Raw genomic sequence first — 19972 nt, forward strand, 5'->3', positions numbered from 1 at the left:
ATTCAAACAGTTCTTCAAAACAGAGGAAAAATAATATATATATATATTTGGAAAACAGCACAAACGATGGGCATGGGCTTTTAAACCAGCTCCAGTCAAACACTGCAGTAAATGATAGCAAGTTTTCAGTTCTTTGCATGACGGCAAAGCCCTAAGTCCTAACTGCAGTATATCATAGCAAAAAGAAAACTTTGAAAAGCAAAACTTATCTTTACTGAACAATAAGAAGTCAGTTTGACTATGGCGGTATAGAAAAATAAAGTTATTATTATTATTATTATTAATAAAAGCTCTTGTCCAGCACTTAAATTAAAGTTCCTTCCAGGAAGAAGAAACCCCCCCCCAAAAAAAAAAAAAAAAAAAAACCTTCTTCTTTTTGTCCGTTTTTCTCACAAGCAAATCATCAAAATACAATGCATACAAGAAATGTATATTTTAGGAGTAGAGAGCTTTTGTTATTCTCTGAGCCCTGAGAGGTACTCTGAAACAGCCAGGCTTCGTATAATGCTTCCAGGTTGCTTAGTATAATAAATACAAGACAAGATATGATCTTTGCAGTTACAGCACCCAGAATATGGAATTCCTTACCATCATTTATTAAGGAAGAAAAATCACTGAGTAAATTTAAAGGATTGTTAAAATGCTGGTTGTACAAGGATGCTTTTAAGACCTAATTATCGGAGTCTCTATTGATCCCATTTGTTACTTAAACTGACTCATCCTCTGTTTTAGTCTCTGAGGAATTGAATTAAAAGTTTTTAAAAAAAAAGAGTTCTTAATTTTCTATTATATTTTTATCAATACTTTTAAAATTTCTTACCCTCCATTTGTATTTTCCTTTTATGTATCTTTTACTATGCTTATTGTAGTTCTCCCTACTTCCCTTATGTATTGGTACGTCATGTCCGTCTGTGTTGGTTTTAGTTAACAATTAAGACCCTGTTTTAATTGTAAATCGCTTTGAATTAATGATATTGCGATACATCGAAATTTTAATAAAACTTGAAACTTGATCAGTAAGCAGCTTAGCTGAATGGAGCTCTGTAATTACTAGCAGCAACAGCGCAAACAGTGTATACTGGCAGGCATTCAAACACTGCTTCTAAACATTTTCTTCTGCCTAAGCAGTGCATGAAATTGGCAGTCTTTATAAATACAGGTTAGGCAAACTCTGGCAAAAATGCAAAACTCAAAATTACTGGAAAACATATAGACACACTATGCCTAAGGAGAAAAAAACAGCTGCTCTACAAACACTCATTGATTTAGTTGGTCTCCATTTGCTCTGACATGTTTTCTGTGCTGTTTCAATCCTCCAGGAACTCCATGCTCTCACAACTCTCTGGAGCATAAAGGTCTGAGGTGGGAAAACTTCCTTCCACCTCTTCCATGGGCCAGTCTGAGACTCCAGAATCTAACCAGTCTGGCCAAGGCTCCTGCCTTTCCTTAGCCTGCTTGAGCACGTCACTCTCCACTCCCCTTACAGCTTCCTTCTGCCTGCCTTTAATCGGACCAAAGCCACTCTCCTTCAGCCTGTAGAGGGGGATGGGTTTTGGTTCAGCAGCAGGCTGTGTAAGCTCCAGCTTTCCTTGTTTGTTCTGCCTTACTCTTAAAGGCATAGGCACCTTAGCTTTAGCTGCCTTTGCTGGTTTACTGGCAGGATTAGGATACTGCCTGTCTGCCTGCTCATAGTCAACCTGGACATCTTTACTCCTGCTCTTACAGCATGGGCAAGGGAGGTCAGTCTCAATCTGCTCAATAGAGCTAACCTAGTCAGCTCTTCTGCAAAGGATCCTACTGTTAGCTCTAGGGGCAAAACCTGCGCAGGCGCTGGGTTTGTCACAGGACTGAAACACTGAAGTAAGAGTTTTTTGTTTTTTTTTGCTGTGGCTCACTGGTTGACCTGCTGCCTCTGTACCCAGAGGTTGTGAGATCAAATTCCGGTGCTGCTCCTTGTGACCCTGGGCAAGTCACTTAATCCTCCAGTGCCCACCACTTTAAATGTCAGCTTTGAAATGCCAAAGCCAAAAAAAGGCAGTATACAAGTCCCCGTTCTCTTCAAACAAATGACACAAGCAAATCAAGTTCTTTAAACACACACAAAAAGAAAAGCAGACATTAAGGACAATTTATCCTCTGCCATGTAGCAGATATTACTTTTTAGGAATACTGTTTATTTATCTGGTTTGTCATTCACTAGGACTCCTGATGCAGGCTTTTTAGCTGAATCACGGCCGTGCTGAGTCATACAATGCATTTCTACATGTATTACACCATTGGATATTAATAAAGTGTGGTTCATTTGAAGATGTGACTTACTCTGCTTTTGTTTCTGGACTTGCTGTTTGTGCAGAGTTGACTATCTCTGTTATTTTTGATCAAGAATGTAATAAAACAAACAGACCCTCCTCTTTCTTGTTCTGCTATTTTTCTATATACCAAATTCAACCAACCTAATACCAGCACGCCTTGTTTGATGGCATTTGATATACCGCCCTTTCAATTATTTTTTTAATCAGGTGTTTCTGGCTTACGTTTACCCTGCTTCACAGAAGAGCAGGGGCATTCCTAGCATTATACTTACAGGCATTTTTCCCATTGGCTTCTATTTTTACTCCTTTGGCTTGCTTGTTTGAATTCTGTTGCGCTTTGCTCTGCTCCTCTCCTGTTAGAAGGGCTCGGATTTCTGAGGGAATTTTGCCTTGGTCCATTGCCATGCACCACTGTTTGTACTAAAAGATAGAACACGGTATTTAAAACCACAACAAAACCAGCCAGCCAGGCTAGCAGTTACAACCATGTTATAATCACTCCCATTATGTAGAAGGCTTTAAGGTGAACTGGGCTGACTGGAAGACTAAGCTTGGATGCTGCCAGATGATCATAACGAGGACCAGCATTAGAGGGAACAAACACAAAAATTGGCCAAGACAGAATTAAGGTATAGGGAAACTAGACACAAGCCTAGGGCCTAGAGTCCAGTTTCCAATCTAAAAATGTTGTTTCTGACCGATATGAGAAACATGAGGCCAGGTTCTAGTTACCAAGCAGCGATTTTTATTAAGGGAAGCCACTTTAAAATCAGTTATATTGTATAATTGCCAGTAGACATGATTACTCTCTCAACATGGCTCCAAGACCTGCTCATGCTCCTTGAATCAATATCTTCCTTCACTGCATCTAATCCAGGGGTCTCAAAGACCTTCCTTGAGGGCCGCAATCCAGTCGGGTTTTCTGGATTTCCTCAATGAATATGTATGAGATCTATGTGCATGCACTGCTTTCAATGCATATTCATTGGGGAAATCCTGCAAACCCGACTGGATTGCGGCCCTCAAAGAGGGACTTTGAGATCCCTGATCTAATCCCTCTCCCCACCTTTTTAATTTACACTCCCTCCTTAGCCCCCCCAGATCATCTCTTTAAAGCTGACCTCAGAGGTTGGTCCCAATTATAGCAGGAGGTTGTGAGTACCAGGACTAAATGAATGTGTGCTCATAGGCTATATTGTAGCCACTTCTGCTTCTGAGCTCCATGAGGAGGTAGGACCTGTAAGCAACCTGTGGTCTTGTACAATCTGCTGCTGCCACCACACCCAGAACTAGTCCCTGTAATATACCACAAGTTGCTTCAGAAGATGTGATCTGGGGAAGAGGGGTGGGGAGAGAAGTCAATAAATTGAGAAGCTCGTGGGGGAGGAGGAGAGGAGCATGAGCCCAAAATCTGTTTGGCCTGGTGCCATAGTGTCAGTCTGTTCCTGCAATTTCCCAGAGTCCCTATACCACAAGGGGTCCTGGCAAGCTGGAGCTGAAACATAGCCCAACAAATATATTCAGGCAGCAGTGGTGACAATATCAAGAAAAAATAAGTCAACACATGCCTATTAGTTGTTGTTCAACTACAGATCCTGCAGTATTCCCACCCACCTTCCCCCCATTTATAAAACTTCTGCAAGTGATGGTACTGTTGCAAAGGCTGCAAGCACATGTTAGGTCAAAGGTTTCCTATTTTTCTAGACTTTACTGTTGCTACTAGTTGAAGACATCTACAAGGCCCAGGATGGGGCTGAGGGTGGTTCAAGGGCTGGAAATCAGAAGGAAGAATGGGGTAAGAGAGAAGGGGAAAAAGTAAAAGATCTGGGGTGGGGCAGCGGCAGCTGTAGAAGAGGATTGGAGGATTCAGAGTGAAGATGGGAAGGCTGGATGTAAGAAAGGTACAGGAGATAGCACAGGATTACGTGTTATAACACAATAAGACCTAAGCTCATGAGTAAAGAGGATCCACTCAGGTTTCTGCTGTCTTAATACTAGCCTTGACAGCAGGATATAGCAAAACAAGGTTAACCTTTCACTCTTTCAAAGTATAGCAGATACTCCAGCAACAAGCAGTGAGGAATCTATTTTCAAAGGGCTGTAATCATACCAATCAATACTGAAAACGATTACTGTGTTATCTCATGTATAATGCGCACTTGTTTTCTATCCAAAGAAATGTCAAACTCTGGGTGCATATTATACATAGGTATACACACCATGATAACTGGGCTCAGTCAGAAGGTGTTGAATTATCTACGGCAGGGGTGCCCACACTTTTTGGGCTTGCGAGCTACTTTTTAAATGACCAAGTCAAAATGATCTACCAACAATAAAATTAAAAAAAAACACAAAGCACACTGTATGCATAGAAAATGTTAATTATCATTCCTATTCCAGGGTTTTTCAAAGAGGTCAAAGAAGATGACTCTATGAGCTATCACCTAAGTAACAACCATACAAAAATAGACAAATATACCCCCTCCCTTTTTACTAAACCACGATAGCAGTTTTTAGCGCAGGGAGCTGCGCTGAATGCCCAGCGCTGCTCTCGACATAGGCTCCCTGCGTTAAAAACCTCTATTTCGGTTTAGTAAAAGGGGACCTTAGTATAAAATATAGACAGCAGATATAAATTCAGACACATTTTGATCACTAAATTTAAAATAAAATCATTTTTCCTACCTTGTCTGGTGATTTCATGAGTCTCTGGTTGCACTTTCTTCTTCTGACTGTGCATACAATCTTTCTTCCCTTCTTTTAGCCTGTAGGCTTCCTCTCCTCCAGACCTCATTCCTTCCCCCAACTTTTCCTTCCTCTTCCCTGCCCTTTCTTTCTCTCTGCCTCCCTTTCTTTTTTTTTCTGTTTCTCTTCTTTCCTTCTGTCTCCCTGCCTGCCCTTTTTCTTTCTTTCTCCCTGCCCTCCCCCAAGCCACTGCCACTGCCATTGCCATCGGGGACCAGGACCCAAACGCCACCAATAACAGGCCCCAAGCTCTCCCTGCTTCGGCCAACCAGCATTCCTCTCCCCGACGTCAATTCTGCCGTCGGGAAGAGGAAGGCTGATCAGCCCAAGATCGTGAAATGCTGCCAGGTCTTGCCTTCGCGGAAATAGAAAGTAGGCAGGACCCGGCAGGAAGAAGAACAAATGCTTCACTAACCTGTCTCCCGCATTAGCCCGTAGTGAACGCTTGCTTCAGGGCTCTCAACATGTGCATGCCGGCTTCCCTTCTCCCCCCCCCCCCCCGGACATAACTTCCGGTTTCGGAGGGAAGAGAAGAGAAGCCGGCATGCACATGTTAGAGCCCAGAGCATAAGTTCGCTACGGGCTGAAATCTCCAAGCCGGTTTTTTGGGTTTTTTTTAATGTTCAGCAGCGGCAGATGACAGCTGGGCGAACCGCCCAGCTAAAAGGCCCTAGGGAGAACACTGGAGAGGAAGGCTGATCGGCCCGTAGATCAGGATGGCAACACGAGTCTATCACGGAGCCCGGGATGGGCTCCGTGATTGACTCACGTTGCCTTCCTGAGCTACTGGTCGATCGCGATCGACGTATTGGGCACCCCTGATCTAAGGTATTACTTTAACGTTTGTAATTTACCTATTCATCATCTGACTGAAAGAGTGCATTGATGTCTATATCATTATCTGATGTCTATATCATTATCTGATGTCACAATGCGATCAGTATAAAACAGATACAACCTGCTTCGCCAAGACAGAGAGGGTAAGTTAGGAGGAGGGGTAGCACTTTACATCAAAGAGCACATCAAGACAACCAGGATCACGGATGTCAAGTATACTGGGGAATCCATCTGGGTAAACCTGGCCAGAGGCGGAGAAAAATGCCTGTACCTCGGTGTGGTATACAGACCTCCTAGACAATCGGAGGACAAAGATGCAGAATTAATCGAAGACATTGAGAATATCACCATGCGGGGGGATGTTGTTCTATTAGGAGACTTCAATATGCCTGATGTAGACTGGAACACACTCTCAGCGACAACTTGTGATAGCAGGAGGATATTAGCGTCCATGAAGGGAGTACAGCTCAAACAAATGGTGCTAGAGCCTACTAGGGCCCAGGCCATCCTGGACCTGGTACTTACGAACGGGGAAAGCATCTCGGAGGTCTCAGTGGGAGAAACGCTAGCCACCAGTGACCATAACATGGTATGGTTTAACCTTAGGAAAGGCTTCCCTAGATCTCAAACAAGAACTAGGGTACTCAATTTCCGGGGCACTGACTTCGCACGCATGGGAGATTTCGTTCATCAGACACTACAGGTTCAAGAAGTAATCGATAATGTAGAAGCTATGTGGTCAACCTTGAAATCGACCCTTCAGGAGGCAACTATCCGCTACATTAAATCGGTAAATAAACAACAAAGAAACAAGAGACCCAAATGGTTCACTGATGAGGTCTCATACCGCGTCAAGGAGAAGAAAAGAGCATTTCTCTCATACAAACGCACCGGGGAGAAAGAAGCAAACATTGAATACAAGACAAAGTTTGCAGCGGTCAAAACAGCAGTCAAGGAGGCCAAACTTCGAATGGAAGAAACTCTAGCGAAAAACATTAAGAAAGGGGACAAATCCTTCTTCAGGTACATTAGCGACAGGAAGAAGAACACAAATGGGATAGTACGCCTTAGAACGCCAGACGGGAATTATGTGGACACAGATTCCGATAAAGCTAAACTGCTGAATGATTACTTCTGCTCTCTCTTTACCTGCGAGGCACCAGGGCACGGGCCATGGCTGGAAACAAAGCAAAGCATGGAAGATCCATTTCAGAATTTTGAGTTCACAACTGCTGATGTTTACAGAGAACTGTCAAGACTCAAGGTGAACAAAGCCATGGGACCGGACAATTTGCATCCACGAGTGCTCAGAGAGCTATGCGATGTTCTAGCGAAACCGTTAGCCATGCTCTTCAATCTCTCCCTAAGTACGGGGAGAGTCCCCCTGGACTGGAAAACAGCTAACGTCGTTCCTCTGCACAAAAAGGGATGCAGAGCAGAGACTGCGAATTACCGACCAGTGAGTCTCACATCAATAGTGTGTAAACTCATGGAAACTCTACTTAAAGGTAAATTAGACACGATTTTGGATGAGGGAGACCTAAGGGATCCCCGTCAACATGGATTCACTAGGGGTAGGTCATGCCAATCCAATCTTATCAGCTTCTTTGATTGGGTGACGGGAAAGCTAAACCTGGAAGAGTCTCTGGACATAGTATACTTGGATTTCAGCAAAGCGTTTGACAGTGTCCCACACCGCAGACTATTAAACAAGATGAAATCGATGGGTTTAGGCGAGAAGCTAACTGCATGGGTCAGTGATTGGCTGAGTGGAAGACTTCAGAGGGTGGTGGTCAACGGCACCCTCTCTGAGACATCGGAGGTGAGTAGCAGAGTACCGCAGGGCTCAGTCCTGGGACCATCCCTTTTCAACATATTCATAAGGGACTTGACCTGAGGGCTTCAGGGTAAAGTAACACTGTTCGCCGACGACGCCAAACTGTGTAATATAGTAAGTGAAAGCAATCTTAAGGATAGTATGACGCAGGATCTGATCACGTTGGAAAACTGGTCCTCGACATGGCAGCTGGGCTTCAACGCTAAGAAATGTAAGGTCATGCATCTCGGCTGCGGAAATCCATGCAAAACTTACACCTTGAATGGAGAAACACTAGTTAGGACTTCAGAAGAACGGGACTTGGGAGTAATCGTCAAGACATGAAGGCTGCCAAACAAGTGGAGCAGGCCTCATCCAAGGCAAGGCAAATGTTGTTATGTATCAATAGAGGCTTCATCAGCCGCAAACCTGAAGTCATAATGCCGCTCTACAGAACCATGGTGAGACCTCACCACAATGATGAAATGCAAAAAGACCCTTTTTAACGGAGGAAAAAGCCTCAGACAGGGGCCCCCCCACCTCCACAATGGTGGAATAGCGGTGGTAGAGCGTTCAGTGAAAGCCATTGTGGAGGTGGGGGGGGCCCCTGTCTGACAAACACATAGAAGCAGCTTTAAATCTAATTTATACTCTATATTTGTAAAAGCCTATTCCTATAAAATCTAATTTCGTGCATCATCTTGCTCTTGTCTCCTCTTACTTCCCACCGCCTCTGAGGCCTGAACCCAGGACCCAAAATAGACTAGACAATACAAAAACACAAAAGATTACAACATACACAATGATCATATGATCATATTAATAAAAGCCAAGTCTCTTCTGTACCATTTCTTACTTCTTTAAATGCATTAGTTTATTTATTTATTTTGTTTTTGCTTTATCATCCTCTCTACCTGAACTTCTAGTCACATTGGAGCCCCTAACCAGCTTAAAGTCACTGGAGGAAAGAGCCTCAAGTGGATGCATTCTGTACTATCGTTTAAGGCAGTGGTCTCAAACTCAAACCCTTTGCAGGGCCACATTTTGGATTTGTAGGTATTTGGAGGGCCTCAGAAAAAATAGTTCATGTCTTATTAAAGAAATGACGATTTGCATGAGGTAAAACTCTTTATAGTTTATAAATCTTTCCTTTTGGCTAAGTCTTAATAATAATATTGTCATTTATAGCTAAAGAGACATATGATCAAGAAACTGTTTTTTATTTTACTTTTGTGACTATAATAAACATGCCGAGGGCCTCAAAATAGTACCTGGCGGGCCGCGTGTTTGAGACCACTGGTTTAAGGCAACCAGGGAATTTTCTTTAGTTAGATCCCACTCTCCTCCCTCAATAACACAATTGCTTTAGTAATACTTTCAGCAAAAGGCCACAGACTACTATAGTCCACATGAAAAATATAGTCCACGTGCACTCCAACTTCTACCTGTAGGTTAGTATCCCTGTCCACATAGGAGTCGAAAGCCTGAGTCTAATGAAATAAAGGGTAGCAGTTACCGAAAAGGACAGAGCATCTTACCATCTCCAGTTCTTCTCTCAGAGCACAGATTGCTCTCTCTCTGCTAGATACCAGCTCTTCCAAATACTGGTATCTCAGTTTCTTTCTTGCCCTGCATTCTCTGGCACTCTGACGACTTCTTTCAAGTTTTGCCTTTAAATCAATTTTGGCAGGTTTACGGCCTCGTTTTCCTGGCTTTTTAACTTTACCTCCATTGACCTGTGAAGAGACATTGAATTAACCTGCAGAGTTAGAAGAAAGCTGAAGAAGTCACCAACGTAATAACATAGTTAGAGCAAGCTTTGACAGCAGCTTCAGAGATTGGCAAGTAAGACCAATGCCAAGCAGACTTCTACAGCTTGGGTCCTGTAAATGGTAAAACTGGTGCCAGACAGACTTGGTCTATGCCCCAAAATGTGAAGGAAGAGATAAGAATTAAGTATGTGCATAACAGATCACATTCAAAGTATATGCTTCGGCTGTAGGTGCTACATAGCTATATGGGAGAGGAGGTAGAATCATAAAGTTGATATTAGAAGCTGATCAAAGCCAGCCCAAAATCCAGATTCAGGTTTTGGCCAAAAATGCCCTAGCATTTTCAGCTGAAACTGAACCCACAACACACACAGCCTCCGTTCCTCCATCCCAGACCTACCTCTCCTTCTCCCTCTTTGGGCCTATTTTAAGCACCTTAGTGATCATGGTATTGCACTCCTCAATTGCATCATACGGTATGAGGTTGGCAAGGCCAGCTGCCAACTGGCCTTTACATGATGCCAGTGTTTCCTTTACTAATGGGATGCCTTCTATATCAGATCAAAACGTAGTTGATCTTCCCGTTATATCAGATCAAAAGGCAGTTTGGCATTATATAGCAGTTGATACTGTTATATAAATGCCAAACTATTAGATCATATAACACCATTGTTGAAAGAACATCACTAGTTACCAGTGTTAGCTACAATTAAGTTTAAAAGATCTTTATTTTTGCTCACAGAACTAGCTATATAGGAATTCCAATTTATTTAAATTAAATACTACTAACCTATCAACCAATTTCTACCTTATATTCATCATGAGCAAATTACTTAACTGTTTCATGACATAAGTCAATATGGCTAGATAGATCATGTCATAAAGCATTTTGCTGTATAGCACCTTCTTTGTGGAACTCACTCCCAACAGAACTAAGACAAGAGTCTCATATAGGAAACTTAAAGAGGTCTTAAGACCTAATGGTTCGATCAGTTTTTCTAATTAGGCTGACCGCAACAAGGGACTCGACCATTCCCATTTAATAAATACCCTCCTTATTAGTCTAATATAATTGCCCTTAGGTTTAAAATTGTTGCGCTATACATTACCTTTACCTTTTGCATCTCTTGGATGTATAATGTTTTTAATGTCCATGTCTGATTGTCTGCTTAAACTACCATGATATAATGAATGAAAGGTGGTATAATAAATTTAGCAAAGTATACATTATTTTGCTCTGAGATTTTGAAAAGTTAAAAGCTAAATTGTAGGTTCCTTTATATAGATAGTTTAGATCTTAAAAGAGCAAATTTTACTTAGGTAGTCTCCATAGAATAAAAGCTTTTTATAGTTTTACAGTTTTTTAAACTTGAACTTTCTACTAGAGATATTCCAACAGGCAGAGAAGAGTCTGGCTTAGTCTTCATTCCCACCCGCATCTCCACTCCCACCCACCTACCTCTAACTCATTTCTTACTAGTCTAGTAGCTTAATAGGGTTTAATCAATCACAATAATAAGATGCAAGGCAATAGTCAAATAGTCTTTTGCCCAGTTAAAAAGAAGTTATATGTGTGTGCTCGCTGTAAAAAGTTCATCTCTCAGAGAATGAATACATTCCCTTGAAGCTAGAGTAGCAGACATAGGGCAAGATGCACAAAACATGCCAATTTTTTGGCTGACTCTGGAACAGCAATTGATGTCCCAACAAATCTGCATGCAAATAATTTGCACGGAGGCTCGCTGTAATCCAGTCCGATCAGTCAATGTGAGAATGACTTTGACACATGTGCAGAACCAGTTTTGGGAAGCCCCAAAGCAGCCTCCTGCCACTCAGCTGTTGGGGCTTTTTTCTTTTCTTTTAAATGGCACAGATGTGTATGTGTTGCACATGTACAATCTCTGTACCATAAAAAATAAAAATAAAAAAGCCCTCCCTCCAATGATGGTCCCCCCCCCAACAAACGACCCCAGTATCAAAAAATCAGTAGGAGGGATTCCCACACCCTCATGCCACCAAGAACCTCCCTGCACTGACCCTCCTCCCCCGTAAGGACCCCCCTCCCGAACTGAACCCTCCCCCCAAAATTGGCAGGAGGGATGTCCACTCCCTCCTGCCACTTGATGCCCCCCCCCGGCTTCCTGAACCACCCCACCTGTTGAACCTTCACGTACCTCAAAAATAGATGACAGTAAGATGGATGCCAAGTCCCTCCTGCCGCAATGAACCAACCTCCCCCCCCCACCAAAGCCCTGATTGGCTCAGATGTCTAAGGCCTAAGGATGTACCAGGAAAGGCCCGCCAGTTTGGAGGGTGGTTCGGGGGCATCCAGTGGCAGGAGGGAGTGGCCATCCCTCCTGCTGATTAACATAGTTGGTTTTAAGAAAGGATTTATCAGTCTACTGGAGGAAAAGTCTGTTATTGAGACAGACATGGGGGAAGCCACTGCTTGCCCTGGATCGGTAGAATAGAATGTTGCTACATTTTGGGATTTTGCCAGGTACTAGTGACCTGGATTGGGCACAGTGAAGATGGGCTACTGGACTAGATGGATTGTTAGTCTGACCCAGTAAGGACATTTTTTAAAAATGTAGAAGTGAGACCTGCACAGAGGAGCAGATTCTGTATAGGACGTCGGTCTCAATAGCTGCCCACATATCCCAAGTAGTCTCTACCTCCTTCTACTACCTCCACCAACTGAGAAGAATCAAACCCTACATCTCCACACCTGACCTGGCCCAACTCCTCTACACATATGTCCTCTCCAGAATGGATTACTGCAACTCCCTATTTAATGGACTAACCAAAAAAAATCTCAATCATCTCCAACGGGTCCAAAATGCAGCTATCTGCCTCCTACACAGCCTCAACTACCATGATCCCATCTCCCCAGCACTCCGCGCTGAACACTGGCTCCCAATTAGCCAGCGCTGTGCATTCAAGGCCCTGGCAATAGCGCATAAAAGAATTTATGCTACCACCCCCTCCTACATAAAATCCAGGCTACCCATCTACATCCCCACCCGCACCCTCCGCTCAGAATTGGAGACACGCCTATGCATTCCCCCAGGAAGATCCCTCATCTCAGAAACTGCCCGCAAACACTCCTACAGCACTACATTCCCCATCTCTGGAACCAACTCCACCCTCAACTCAGACTACAGAACTCTTTAATGACATTCCGGAAAATGGTAAAGACCCTCCTCTTCAACTAAAGGTCACCCTCACTGTATACCCCTCCCCTTAAGCCCCACCTCTACTCTTCCTTCTCCTTTCTAATCTTCCCCCTAATTCCTATATAGTCCTCTCTCAGCCTATACTCAAATAACTTAAACTCGTATTTAAACTTGTATTTAAACTACTTATATTTAAACTACTGCTCTTAATTTGCTGTATGGTCCCTATATTTAAACTGCTGCACAGTCGTGTATGTCCAAACATTTAAATCTACTGTATAATCTTGTATGAATATGTTTACTGTAGACCGTTCTGAGCTACTGGGAGGACGGGATAAAAATCTAAATAAATAAATAAGCTGCCTAAGAAGTGGTTGAAAATCGCACACAGGTGTCCTATATAGAATCTCGTCTGTCCTAACAGACATACGCCTAACCCCACCTGTCTCGATACTCTAACTGGCGTTCATGTCAAAGGCATTGGTTAGAGAATTGCACCTGATCCCCTCCACCAGAGCCGCAGTAGGGTATTTGCAAAGTAACAAGATGCAAAACATGTATTTGCATGTTTTGAATCTCATTAACACTTAACCCATGGCAACTTAAATATCGCTACAGTATTTTTGGTCAAGCAATTTTAGGGCCATAAGTCAAATTATTTGGCCGTTAATATTGCTTGATGAATTCCTCCCTATATGAGGTCTCTTCAAAATGTTCCAGGACTGATTTTATAAAAATTTATTAAACTATCTGATACCTTATTCCATTGGGTCCCCTTCAAGCTACTCCTCTTCCCTATGCTTACACTTTTCCCAATGCCATTTCCCCTTCTGGGAACACATCCTTAAATGCATCTTCAGGAAATTGCCAAAAGTTGCTGTTTCAAATTTTGCTTTATGTCTTCAATAGTGGCAAATCACTTTCCTTTCAGCGTGGATTTAAGTTTAGGAAACAAAAAGTCAGTAGGGTAGAAAATGACACAATTTGTCCCTGTCCCGCAGGAACTCAATTTCCCATCCACATGAGTTTTGCTCCATTCCTGTAAGCTCTGCCTTAACCACACAAGCCTCAAACACTTATGATTCTAAAGTTTTGAGGCTTTTGCAGATGAGGACAGAGTTTGCAGTAATGGGGCACAGACAGGAAAAGAACTCACCAGGACAAGACGGAGAAAATTTTGTCCCCGTGTCATTCTCTACAGCAGAAGCCAAGTCAGGAGAGTAAGGTGGCTGGGGAAGAACTGTCGTATTTTTTGCGCAAAATTTCAGGTTGTTCTTCTGGTTGTCAGTCATCAACCGTGGAACAAACTTTGCCATAATGCGAGACATCCCCAACTTCTCTGTTAGAATGTTGTGGCATGAACCAATAGAGTTATTGCATTCCTCTGCCAATTCTCTAACAGTTAATCGCCGATTAGAACTGTCATCATGTGACCGGGCCAAGCAGTATTCCCGTCACATATTCTTTCCCATTGGCACCTTAGTTCTCTGTAAAAACATAACACAAGAGAGTTAAACACACATACGGCATACATTCTGATAAAATCCATGACCGGGGCCTTCCCAACCCTCCTGGTCATTCCCCGGGTCCTCCCGGGACTCCGCATTCTCCAGGTCTTCTCAAGTCCTTTCTGACCCTCCATTCACCCTCCACATCTTCATCAGAGGGACCATTACTGGTCCCTCTGTGGGTTGCCACCATCCCAGCATGTCCTTCCACTGGACCGCTCCTCAGTCCTTTGGTCAATGCTTCCCTGGGTCCCTGGACTCTCCCAGCATTTCCATCACTCGGTCATCTTATCCAACACACATGCACTGAGGGCTCTCCCAGCCCCTCAATCGTCTTCTCGCTGATTTATGCACCGAGGACTCCTAGCTGCTCTGTTGCCCAGTTGTCTTATCTGGCACACACACATGAATGGAGGACTCGTCTGGATTGTTCTTTACCGGTCCCACCTACGGTAAAGCCTCATCAAGCCTTCTGAGCTCTCTGTGCTGGGAGCTGTTCTTTTCAGCACTACAATCCTCTCATGGTGAGTGGACAGCTCCCAGCAACACTTGCAGCTCTATGCAGATTAGCTCTTCTCTCAAGCTCAATAAGCTCCACTACTCAGACTCCCTTAGCTGGCCAGTGACAGGTACTCCACCCTGTCACAAGTGTGCACAAGAACCCTCATCTGTTTACATAGATGGTCTTCCAGTTTGCAAATTGTCTTCCACTGATTCATGACCACTTTTGAAGCATGAATACCATTCAAAACACCTTCTATGACTCGTGACATGTTCCTTGTAAGCCACTTTCAACATTTCATAAGTTTCTGTAGCGGTCATACCCAATTTAAAACAGGGCTTCATGCTGTAGCACCGCTCATTGAGGTTGTACATGATGAAAAATAGCCAATCACAAAAACACCCTTTCACAAAAACTGCTGTAGCTTGGAGACAAAAACAGATTATCAACAAATGGAAAAAAGGAGGTTACTCGTGAGGTTTCAAGTTATTTAATGTCGCCTAACGTGTCTCAAAAGAACTTCCCATTGATATGCAATTCAAACTGTCCTGGAACTTTTTGAACAGACTTTGTATGTTACTGTGTAATAGTAGGTAAGCTTTAAATGAGGCATAAACTGCTGTTCCCATTTACCTTTTGTAGATGACATTTAAACTGGTTATGTGATAATTCAAGTAAAGACAACTTGAAATTCAGGATTTTCACAGCCAATGTTGTCTCCATATATTCTGACCAGTAACATCTCAAAATTAAGACTCAAACAACGTGACTTTTTTTTCCACTTTCAAAAATTGGTACCAAGGCCTTTACAATAAACACATGAATGAGCCCCAGTTCTTAAAAATGCTGCTCAAAATGTAACCGAGTTTTTCTGGGACTTGCCAGCGACATGGCTAGGACTGAATTATTTCGACATCGCAAAAGGCTATGATTAAGCCAAGGGAAGCCATGGGAAGCGATGATGTAGACACAAGAAAACTAAGACTCAAATCTCCCCTCAAGCCATAAAGATCATCAAAACTGTGTGAGTGTGGGGCAAGGGTGGAAAAGTTCCAGCATCCAGAAGACATAGACCCCAGTCAGAATGGAAAGGACACAGAAAGCCTTGTCTTTTTGCCATTACAGGAATAATTACATCAGCGCTTGATTGCCTGATTGAATAAATAAATATATAAACCAAAGGATTGCTTCAAGCTGTAAAGTTCCCATTGTACAAAGAATGACATAAGTGATTACTAAGGTAAGATTATTCTGTACTGAAAATAATGTTGTACAATATAAAAACAATTTATTACACAGTGAGCTCATGTTCTGTCCAACAAAACAAATGACCACATTGTAATACAATGAAACCTATTCTTTCTGTAATGAAATGAGCCAGTGATCACACAGCATGGCATGCCAGTCCCTTCTTGACTGCTAAATATTACTTTTCGAAAGTAAAAGGAGATCTAAAGGACCTGAGAAGATCAAAAAAAGAAAAAGAAAAACCATGATCAATATTCTTGGTCAAGCAAGAAAGCCAGGTCAAACTGGGTAGCATAATAGAAAACAGTTAGGAAATGCGCAGGGAGTTGAAAAACGCCAACTTGCTGATCACTGCAGATCAACTCTTTGGAAAGCACAATCCATATGTAGCCTTCCACTGTATTACTAGATCATTCTTTTATGCTGAAATGGAGAAGTAGCCTAATGATTGGAAGCCAGGGCTCAAATCCCACTGACACTCTTTGTGGTCTTGGGCAAGACCCTTAACCTTTCATTACCTCAGGTACAAATTAAGAGGTCCTTTTACTAAGCTGTGTCAGATGCTAACATGCAACTAACGTAGCAAAAATGGACTAACACGGCGTCTACTTTTAAGATGACATGTAGGTCAGCATTTTGCAGGCCTACTTTTCATGAATCTGTCACAGCTTTAGGGAGAAGAGTAGGGACCCTTAGAGTTACCCAAGGCAGGGGATCACATGAAACATAGAAACAGACAGCAGATAAGGGCCACGGCCCATCCAGTCTGCCCACCATAATGACCCTCCCTTATCTGTCCTCTGTGAATAGATCCCACATGTTGATCCCATTTGGCCTTAAAATCAGGCACGCTGCTGGCCTCAATCACCTGAAGTGGAAGATTATTCCAGCGATCAACCACCCTCTCAGTGAAAAAGAATTTCCTGGTGTCACCGCACAGTTTCCCACCCCTGATTTTCCATGGATGCCCTCTTGTTGCCATGGGACCCTTGAAAAAGAAGATATCTTCCTCCACCTCGATACGGCCCGTGAGATACTTGAACATCTCGATCATGTCTCCCCTCTCTCTGCGCTCCTCGAGTGAGTATAGCTGTAATTTATCTAGCCGTTCTTCGTACGGGAGATCCTTGAATCCCGAGACCATCCGGGTGGCCATTCTCTGGACCGACTCCAGTCTCAGCACATCCTTGCGATAATGTGGCCTCCAGAATTGCACACAGTATTCCAGGTGGAGCCTCACCATGGATCTATACAATGGCATAATGACTTCAGGCTTACGGCTCATGAAACCCCTGCTTATGCAACCCATAATTTGTCTTGCCTTGGATGAAGCATGCTCCACTTGCTTGGCAGCCTTCATGTCCTCACTGACGATCACCCCTAAGTCTCGTTCTGCTACCGTTCTTGTTAGGATCTTGCCATTAAGGGTATAAGTCTTGCATGGATTTTGGCTGTTCAGGTGCATAACTTTGCATTTTTTGGCGTTGAAGCTGAGTTGCCAGGTCCTAGACCAGTGCTCCAGTAGGAGTAGGTCATGCATCATGTTGTCAGGCATTGAATTTTTGTCCGTTGTGCTTTTGCCCACTATATTGCTTAGTTTGGCGTCATCGGCGAATAATGTTATTTTACCTCGGAGCCCTTCTGCCAAGTCTCTTATAAAGTTGTTGAATAGGATCGGGCCCAAGACCGAGCCCTGGGGCACTCCACTGATCACCTCCGCCATCTCGGAGGGGGTGCCATTCACCACCACCCTTTGAAGCCTACCTCAAAGCCAGTTCCCAACCCATTTAGTCAATGTGTCACCCAATCCTATAGAACTCATCTTACTCAGCAACCTGCGGTGTGGTACGCTATCGAATGCTTTGCTAAAGTCCAGGTATACGATCTCCAGGGACTCCCCAACATCCAGCTTCCCCGTCACCCAGTCAAAGAAGCTGATCAGGTTGGATTGGCAGGATCTCCCCTTAGTAAATCTATGTTGATGGGGATCCCGTAGATTCTCCTCATTCAGGATCGTATCCAATTGGCGTTTGATTAGAGTTTCCATTAGTTTGCTCACTATGGATGCAAGACTCACTGGTCTGTAGTTTGCTGCCTCCATCTTTGAGCCTTTCTTGTGGAGTGGAATGACGTTAGCCGTCTTCCAGTCCAACGGGACGCTGCCTGTACTAAGGGAGAGATTGAAGATCGCGGACAGCGGCTCCGCCAAGACATCACTCACCTAGGGTGCAGGTTGTCAGGCCCCATTGCCTTGTTAACCTTGAGCTTTGACAGCTCACCGTAGACACTGCTGGGCATGAACTCGAAGTTACTAAATGGGTCAACTGAGTCAACCCTTGCCTGTAGCTGAGGGCCGTGCCCCGGCGCCTCTCGGGTGAAGACTGAGCAGAAGTATTCATTTAACAGTTGGGCTTTTTCCGAGTCCTTTTCCACATAATCTCCGTCTGGTTTCCTAAGACGTATTATCCCGCCTGAGTTTTTGCTTCTGTCACTGATATACCTGAAGAAGGATTTATCTCCCTTCTGGATGTTCTTCGCTAGAGACTCCTCCATTTGGAATTTAGCCTCCCTAGCTGCTGTTTTGATGGCTTTTGACTTGGTCAGATAGTCAGCTCTAGAGTCCTGTTTCCCCGATTGTTTGTAAGAGATGAATGCTTTTTTCTTCTCCTTGATGAGGTCTGAGATCTCCACAGTGAACCACTGTGGCTTATTGTTCCTTCGCCGTTTACTTATTAATTTAACATAGTGGTTTGTCGCTTCCTGTATGGTGGCTTTCAAAGTCGACCACATTTCTTCCACGCTATCGGTTTCTGCTTGCCTGGTGAACGAAGTCACCCATGTCTTGGAAGTTTGTGTCCTTGAATTTGAGGACCTTGGTCAGTGTGGTAGAATTAGTGAAACCTTTCCTAAGATTGAACCATACCATGTTGTGGTCACTGAGGGCCAATGTGTCGCCCACCGAGACCTCTGTGACACTTTCTCCATTGGTAAATAACAGGTCCAGTATTGCCTGATCTCTTGTTGGGTCCAAAACCAGTTGCCTGAGACGTGCTCCCTTCATAGAGTTTAATAGCCTCCTGCTGCTGTCGGAAGCAGAGGAAAGTGTGCCTCAATCCACATCAGGCATGTTGAAGTCATCTAACAATACTGTGTCCCCACGCAAGGTGATATTCTCTATATCACGGATTAATTCCATATCTAGGTCATCCTGTTGTCTTGGAGGTCTGTAAATTATGTCAAGATACAGGCATTTGTCCTTCCCTCTGGCCAAATTAACCCAAAGGGATTCCCCAGTGTACTGGACATCTGCGATTCTTGTGACCTTAATGTCATCTTTAGTATATAATGCTACACCTCCTCCCATTTTGCCCACCCTGTCCCGGCGAAGCAAGTTGTAACCTGGTATGACCATGTTCCACCCGTGGGAGTCTGTGAGCCAGGTCTCGGATATCGCCACCACATCCAGGTTGGCATTCCTTATTTATGTTTCCAATTCCAGGATCTTGTTTCTCAGACTGTGTGCATTGACGTACATAGCCCTCCACGTTGTATTTTTGTTACGTCACAGTGGGGATATTCCCGTTTGAGCTACTTGGATACTTTTAGCATTATTTGCATGTTTTGTATTCTCCCTAGACTCAGAACTACATCGTGCACCTGTCCCGGACTCCCCAGACCCAGAACTACAGTATGTACCTATCCCAGACTCGGAAATGTTGTACCCTGTGGGGGTGTTCCCACATGGGTTACATAAACTCCTTTAGTACAATTTGCAATGTGTGTACTCCCGCTGGACCCAGAATTACAATGTGTATTGCCCTTAGACCCGGAATTACAATGTGTACTCTCTCCAGACCCAGAATTGCAATGTGTACTCCCCCTGGACCCAGAATTACAATGTGTACTCTCTCCAGACCCAGAATTGCAATGTGTACTCCCCCTGGTCCCAGTATTATAATGTGACCCAGAATTATAATGTGAGCATACCCCAGACTCGAAAGTGTGTATACTCGCCCCTGACCCATACCCAGAATTTCGGTGACTACTTACCTCAGC

The 19972-nt window shown here is 43.6% G+C and overlaps 1 protein-coding gene across 1 annotated transcript in view; it reads right to left on the reverse strand.

The window, feature by feature from the left end:
* The window catches only part of CREBL2 (cAMP responsive element binding protein like 2), a 42467-nt gene that overhangs the window by 6035 nt on the left and 16460 nt on the right, over positions 1-19972 (reverse strand). Inside the window, exons 2-3 of the mRNA XM_033953143.1 lie at positions 9249-9446; positions 2585-2732 (exon numbers count right to left, since the gene is read on the reverse strand). Coding sequence (XP_033809034.1) covers positions 2585-2732; positions 9249-9446 — 346 coding nt within the window. The remainder of the gene's footprint in view (positions 1-2584; positions 2733-9248; positions 9447-19972) is intronic.

Source organism: Geotrypetes seraphini, chromosome 7 (genome assembly GCF_902459505.1).
Source record: "Geotrypetes seraphini chromosome 7, aGeoSer1.1, whole genome shotgun sequence".
Taxonomy (NCBI): domain Eukaryota; kingdom Metazoa; phylum Chordata; class Amphibia; order Gymnophiona; family Dermophiidae; genus Geotrypetes; species Geotrypetes seraphini.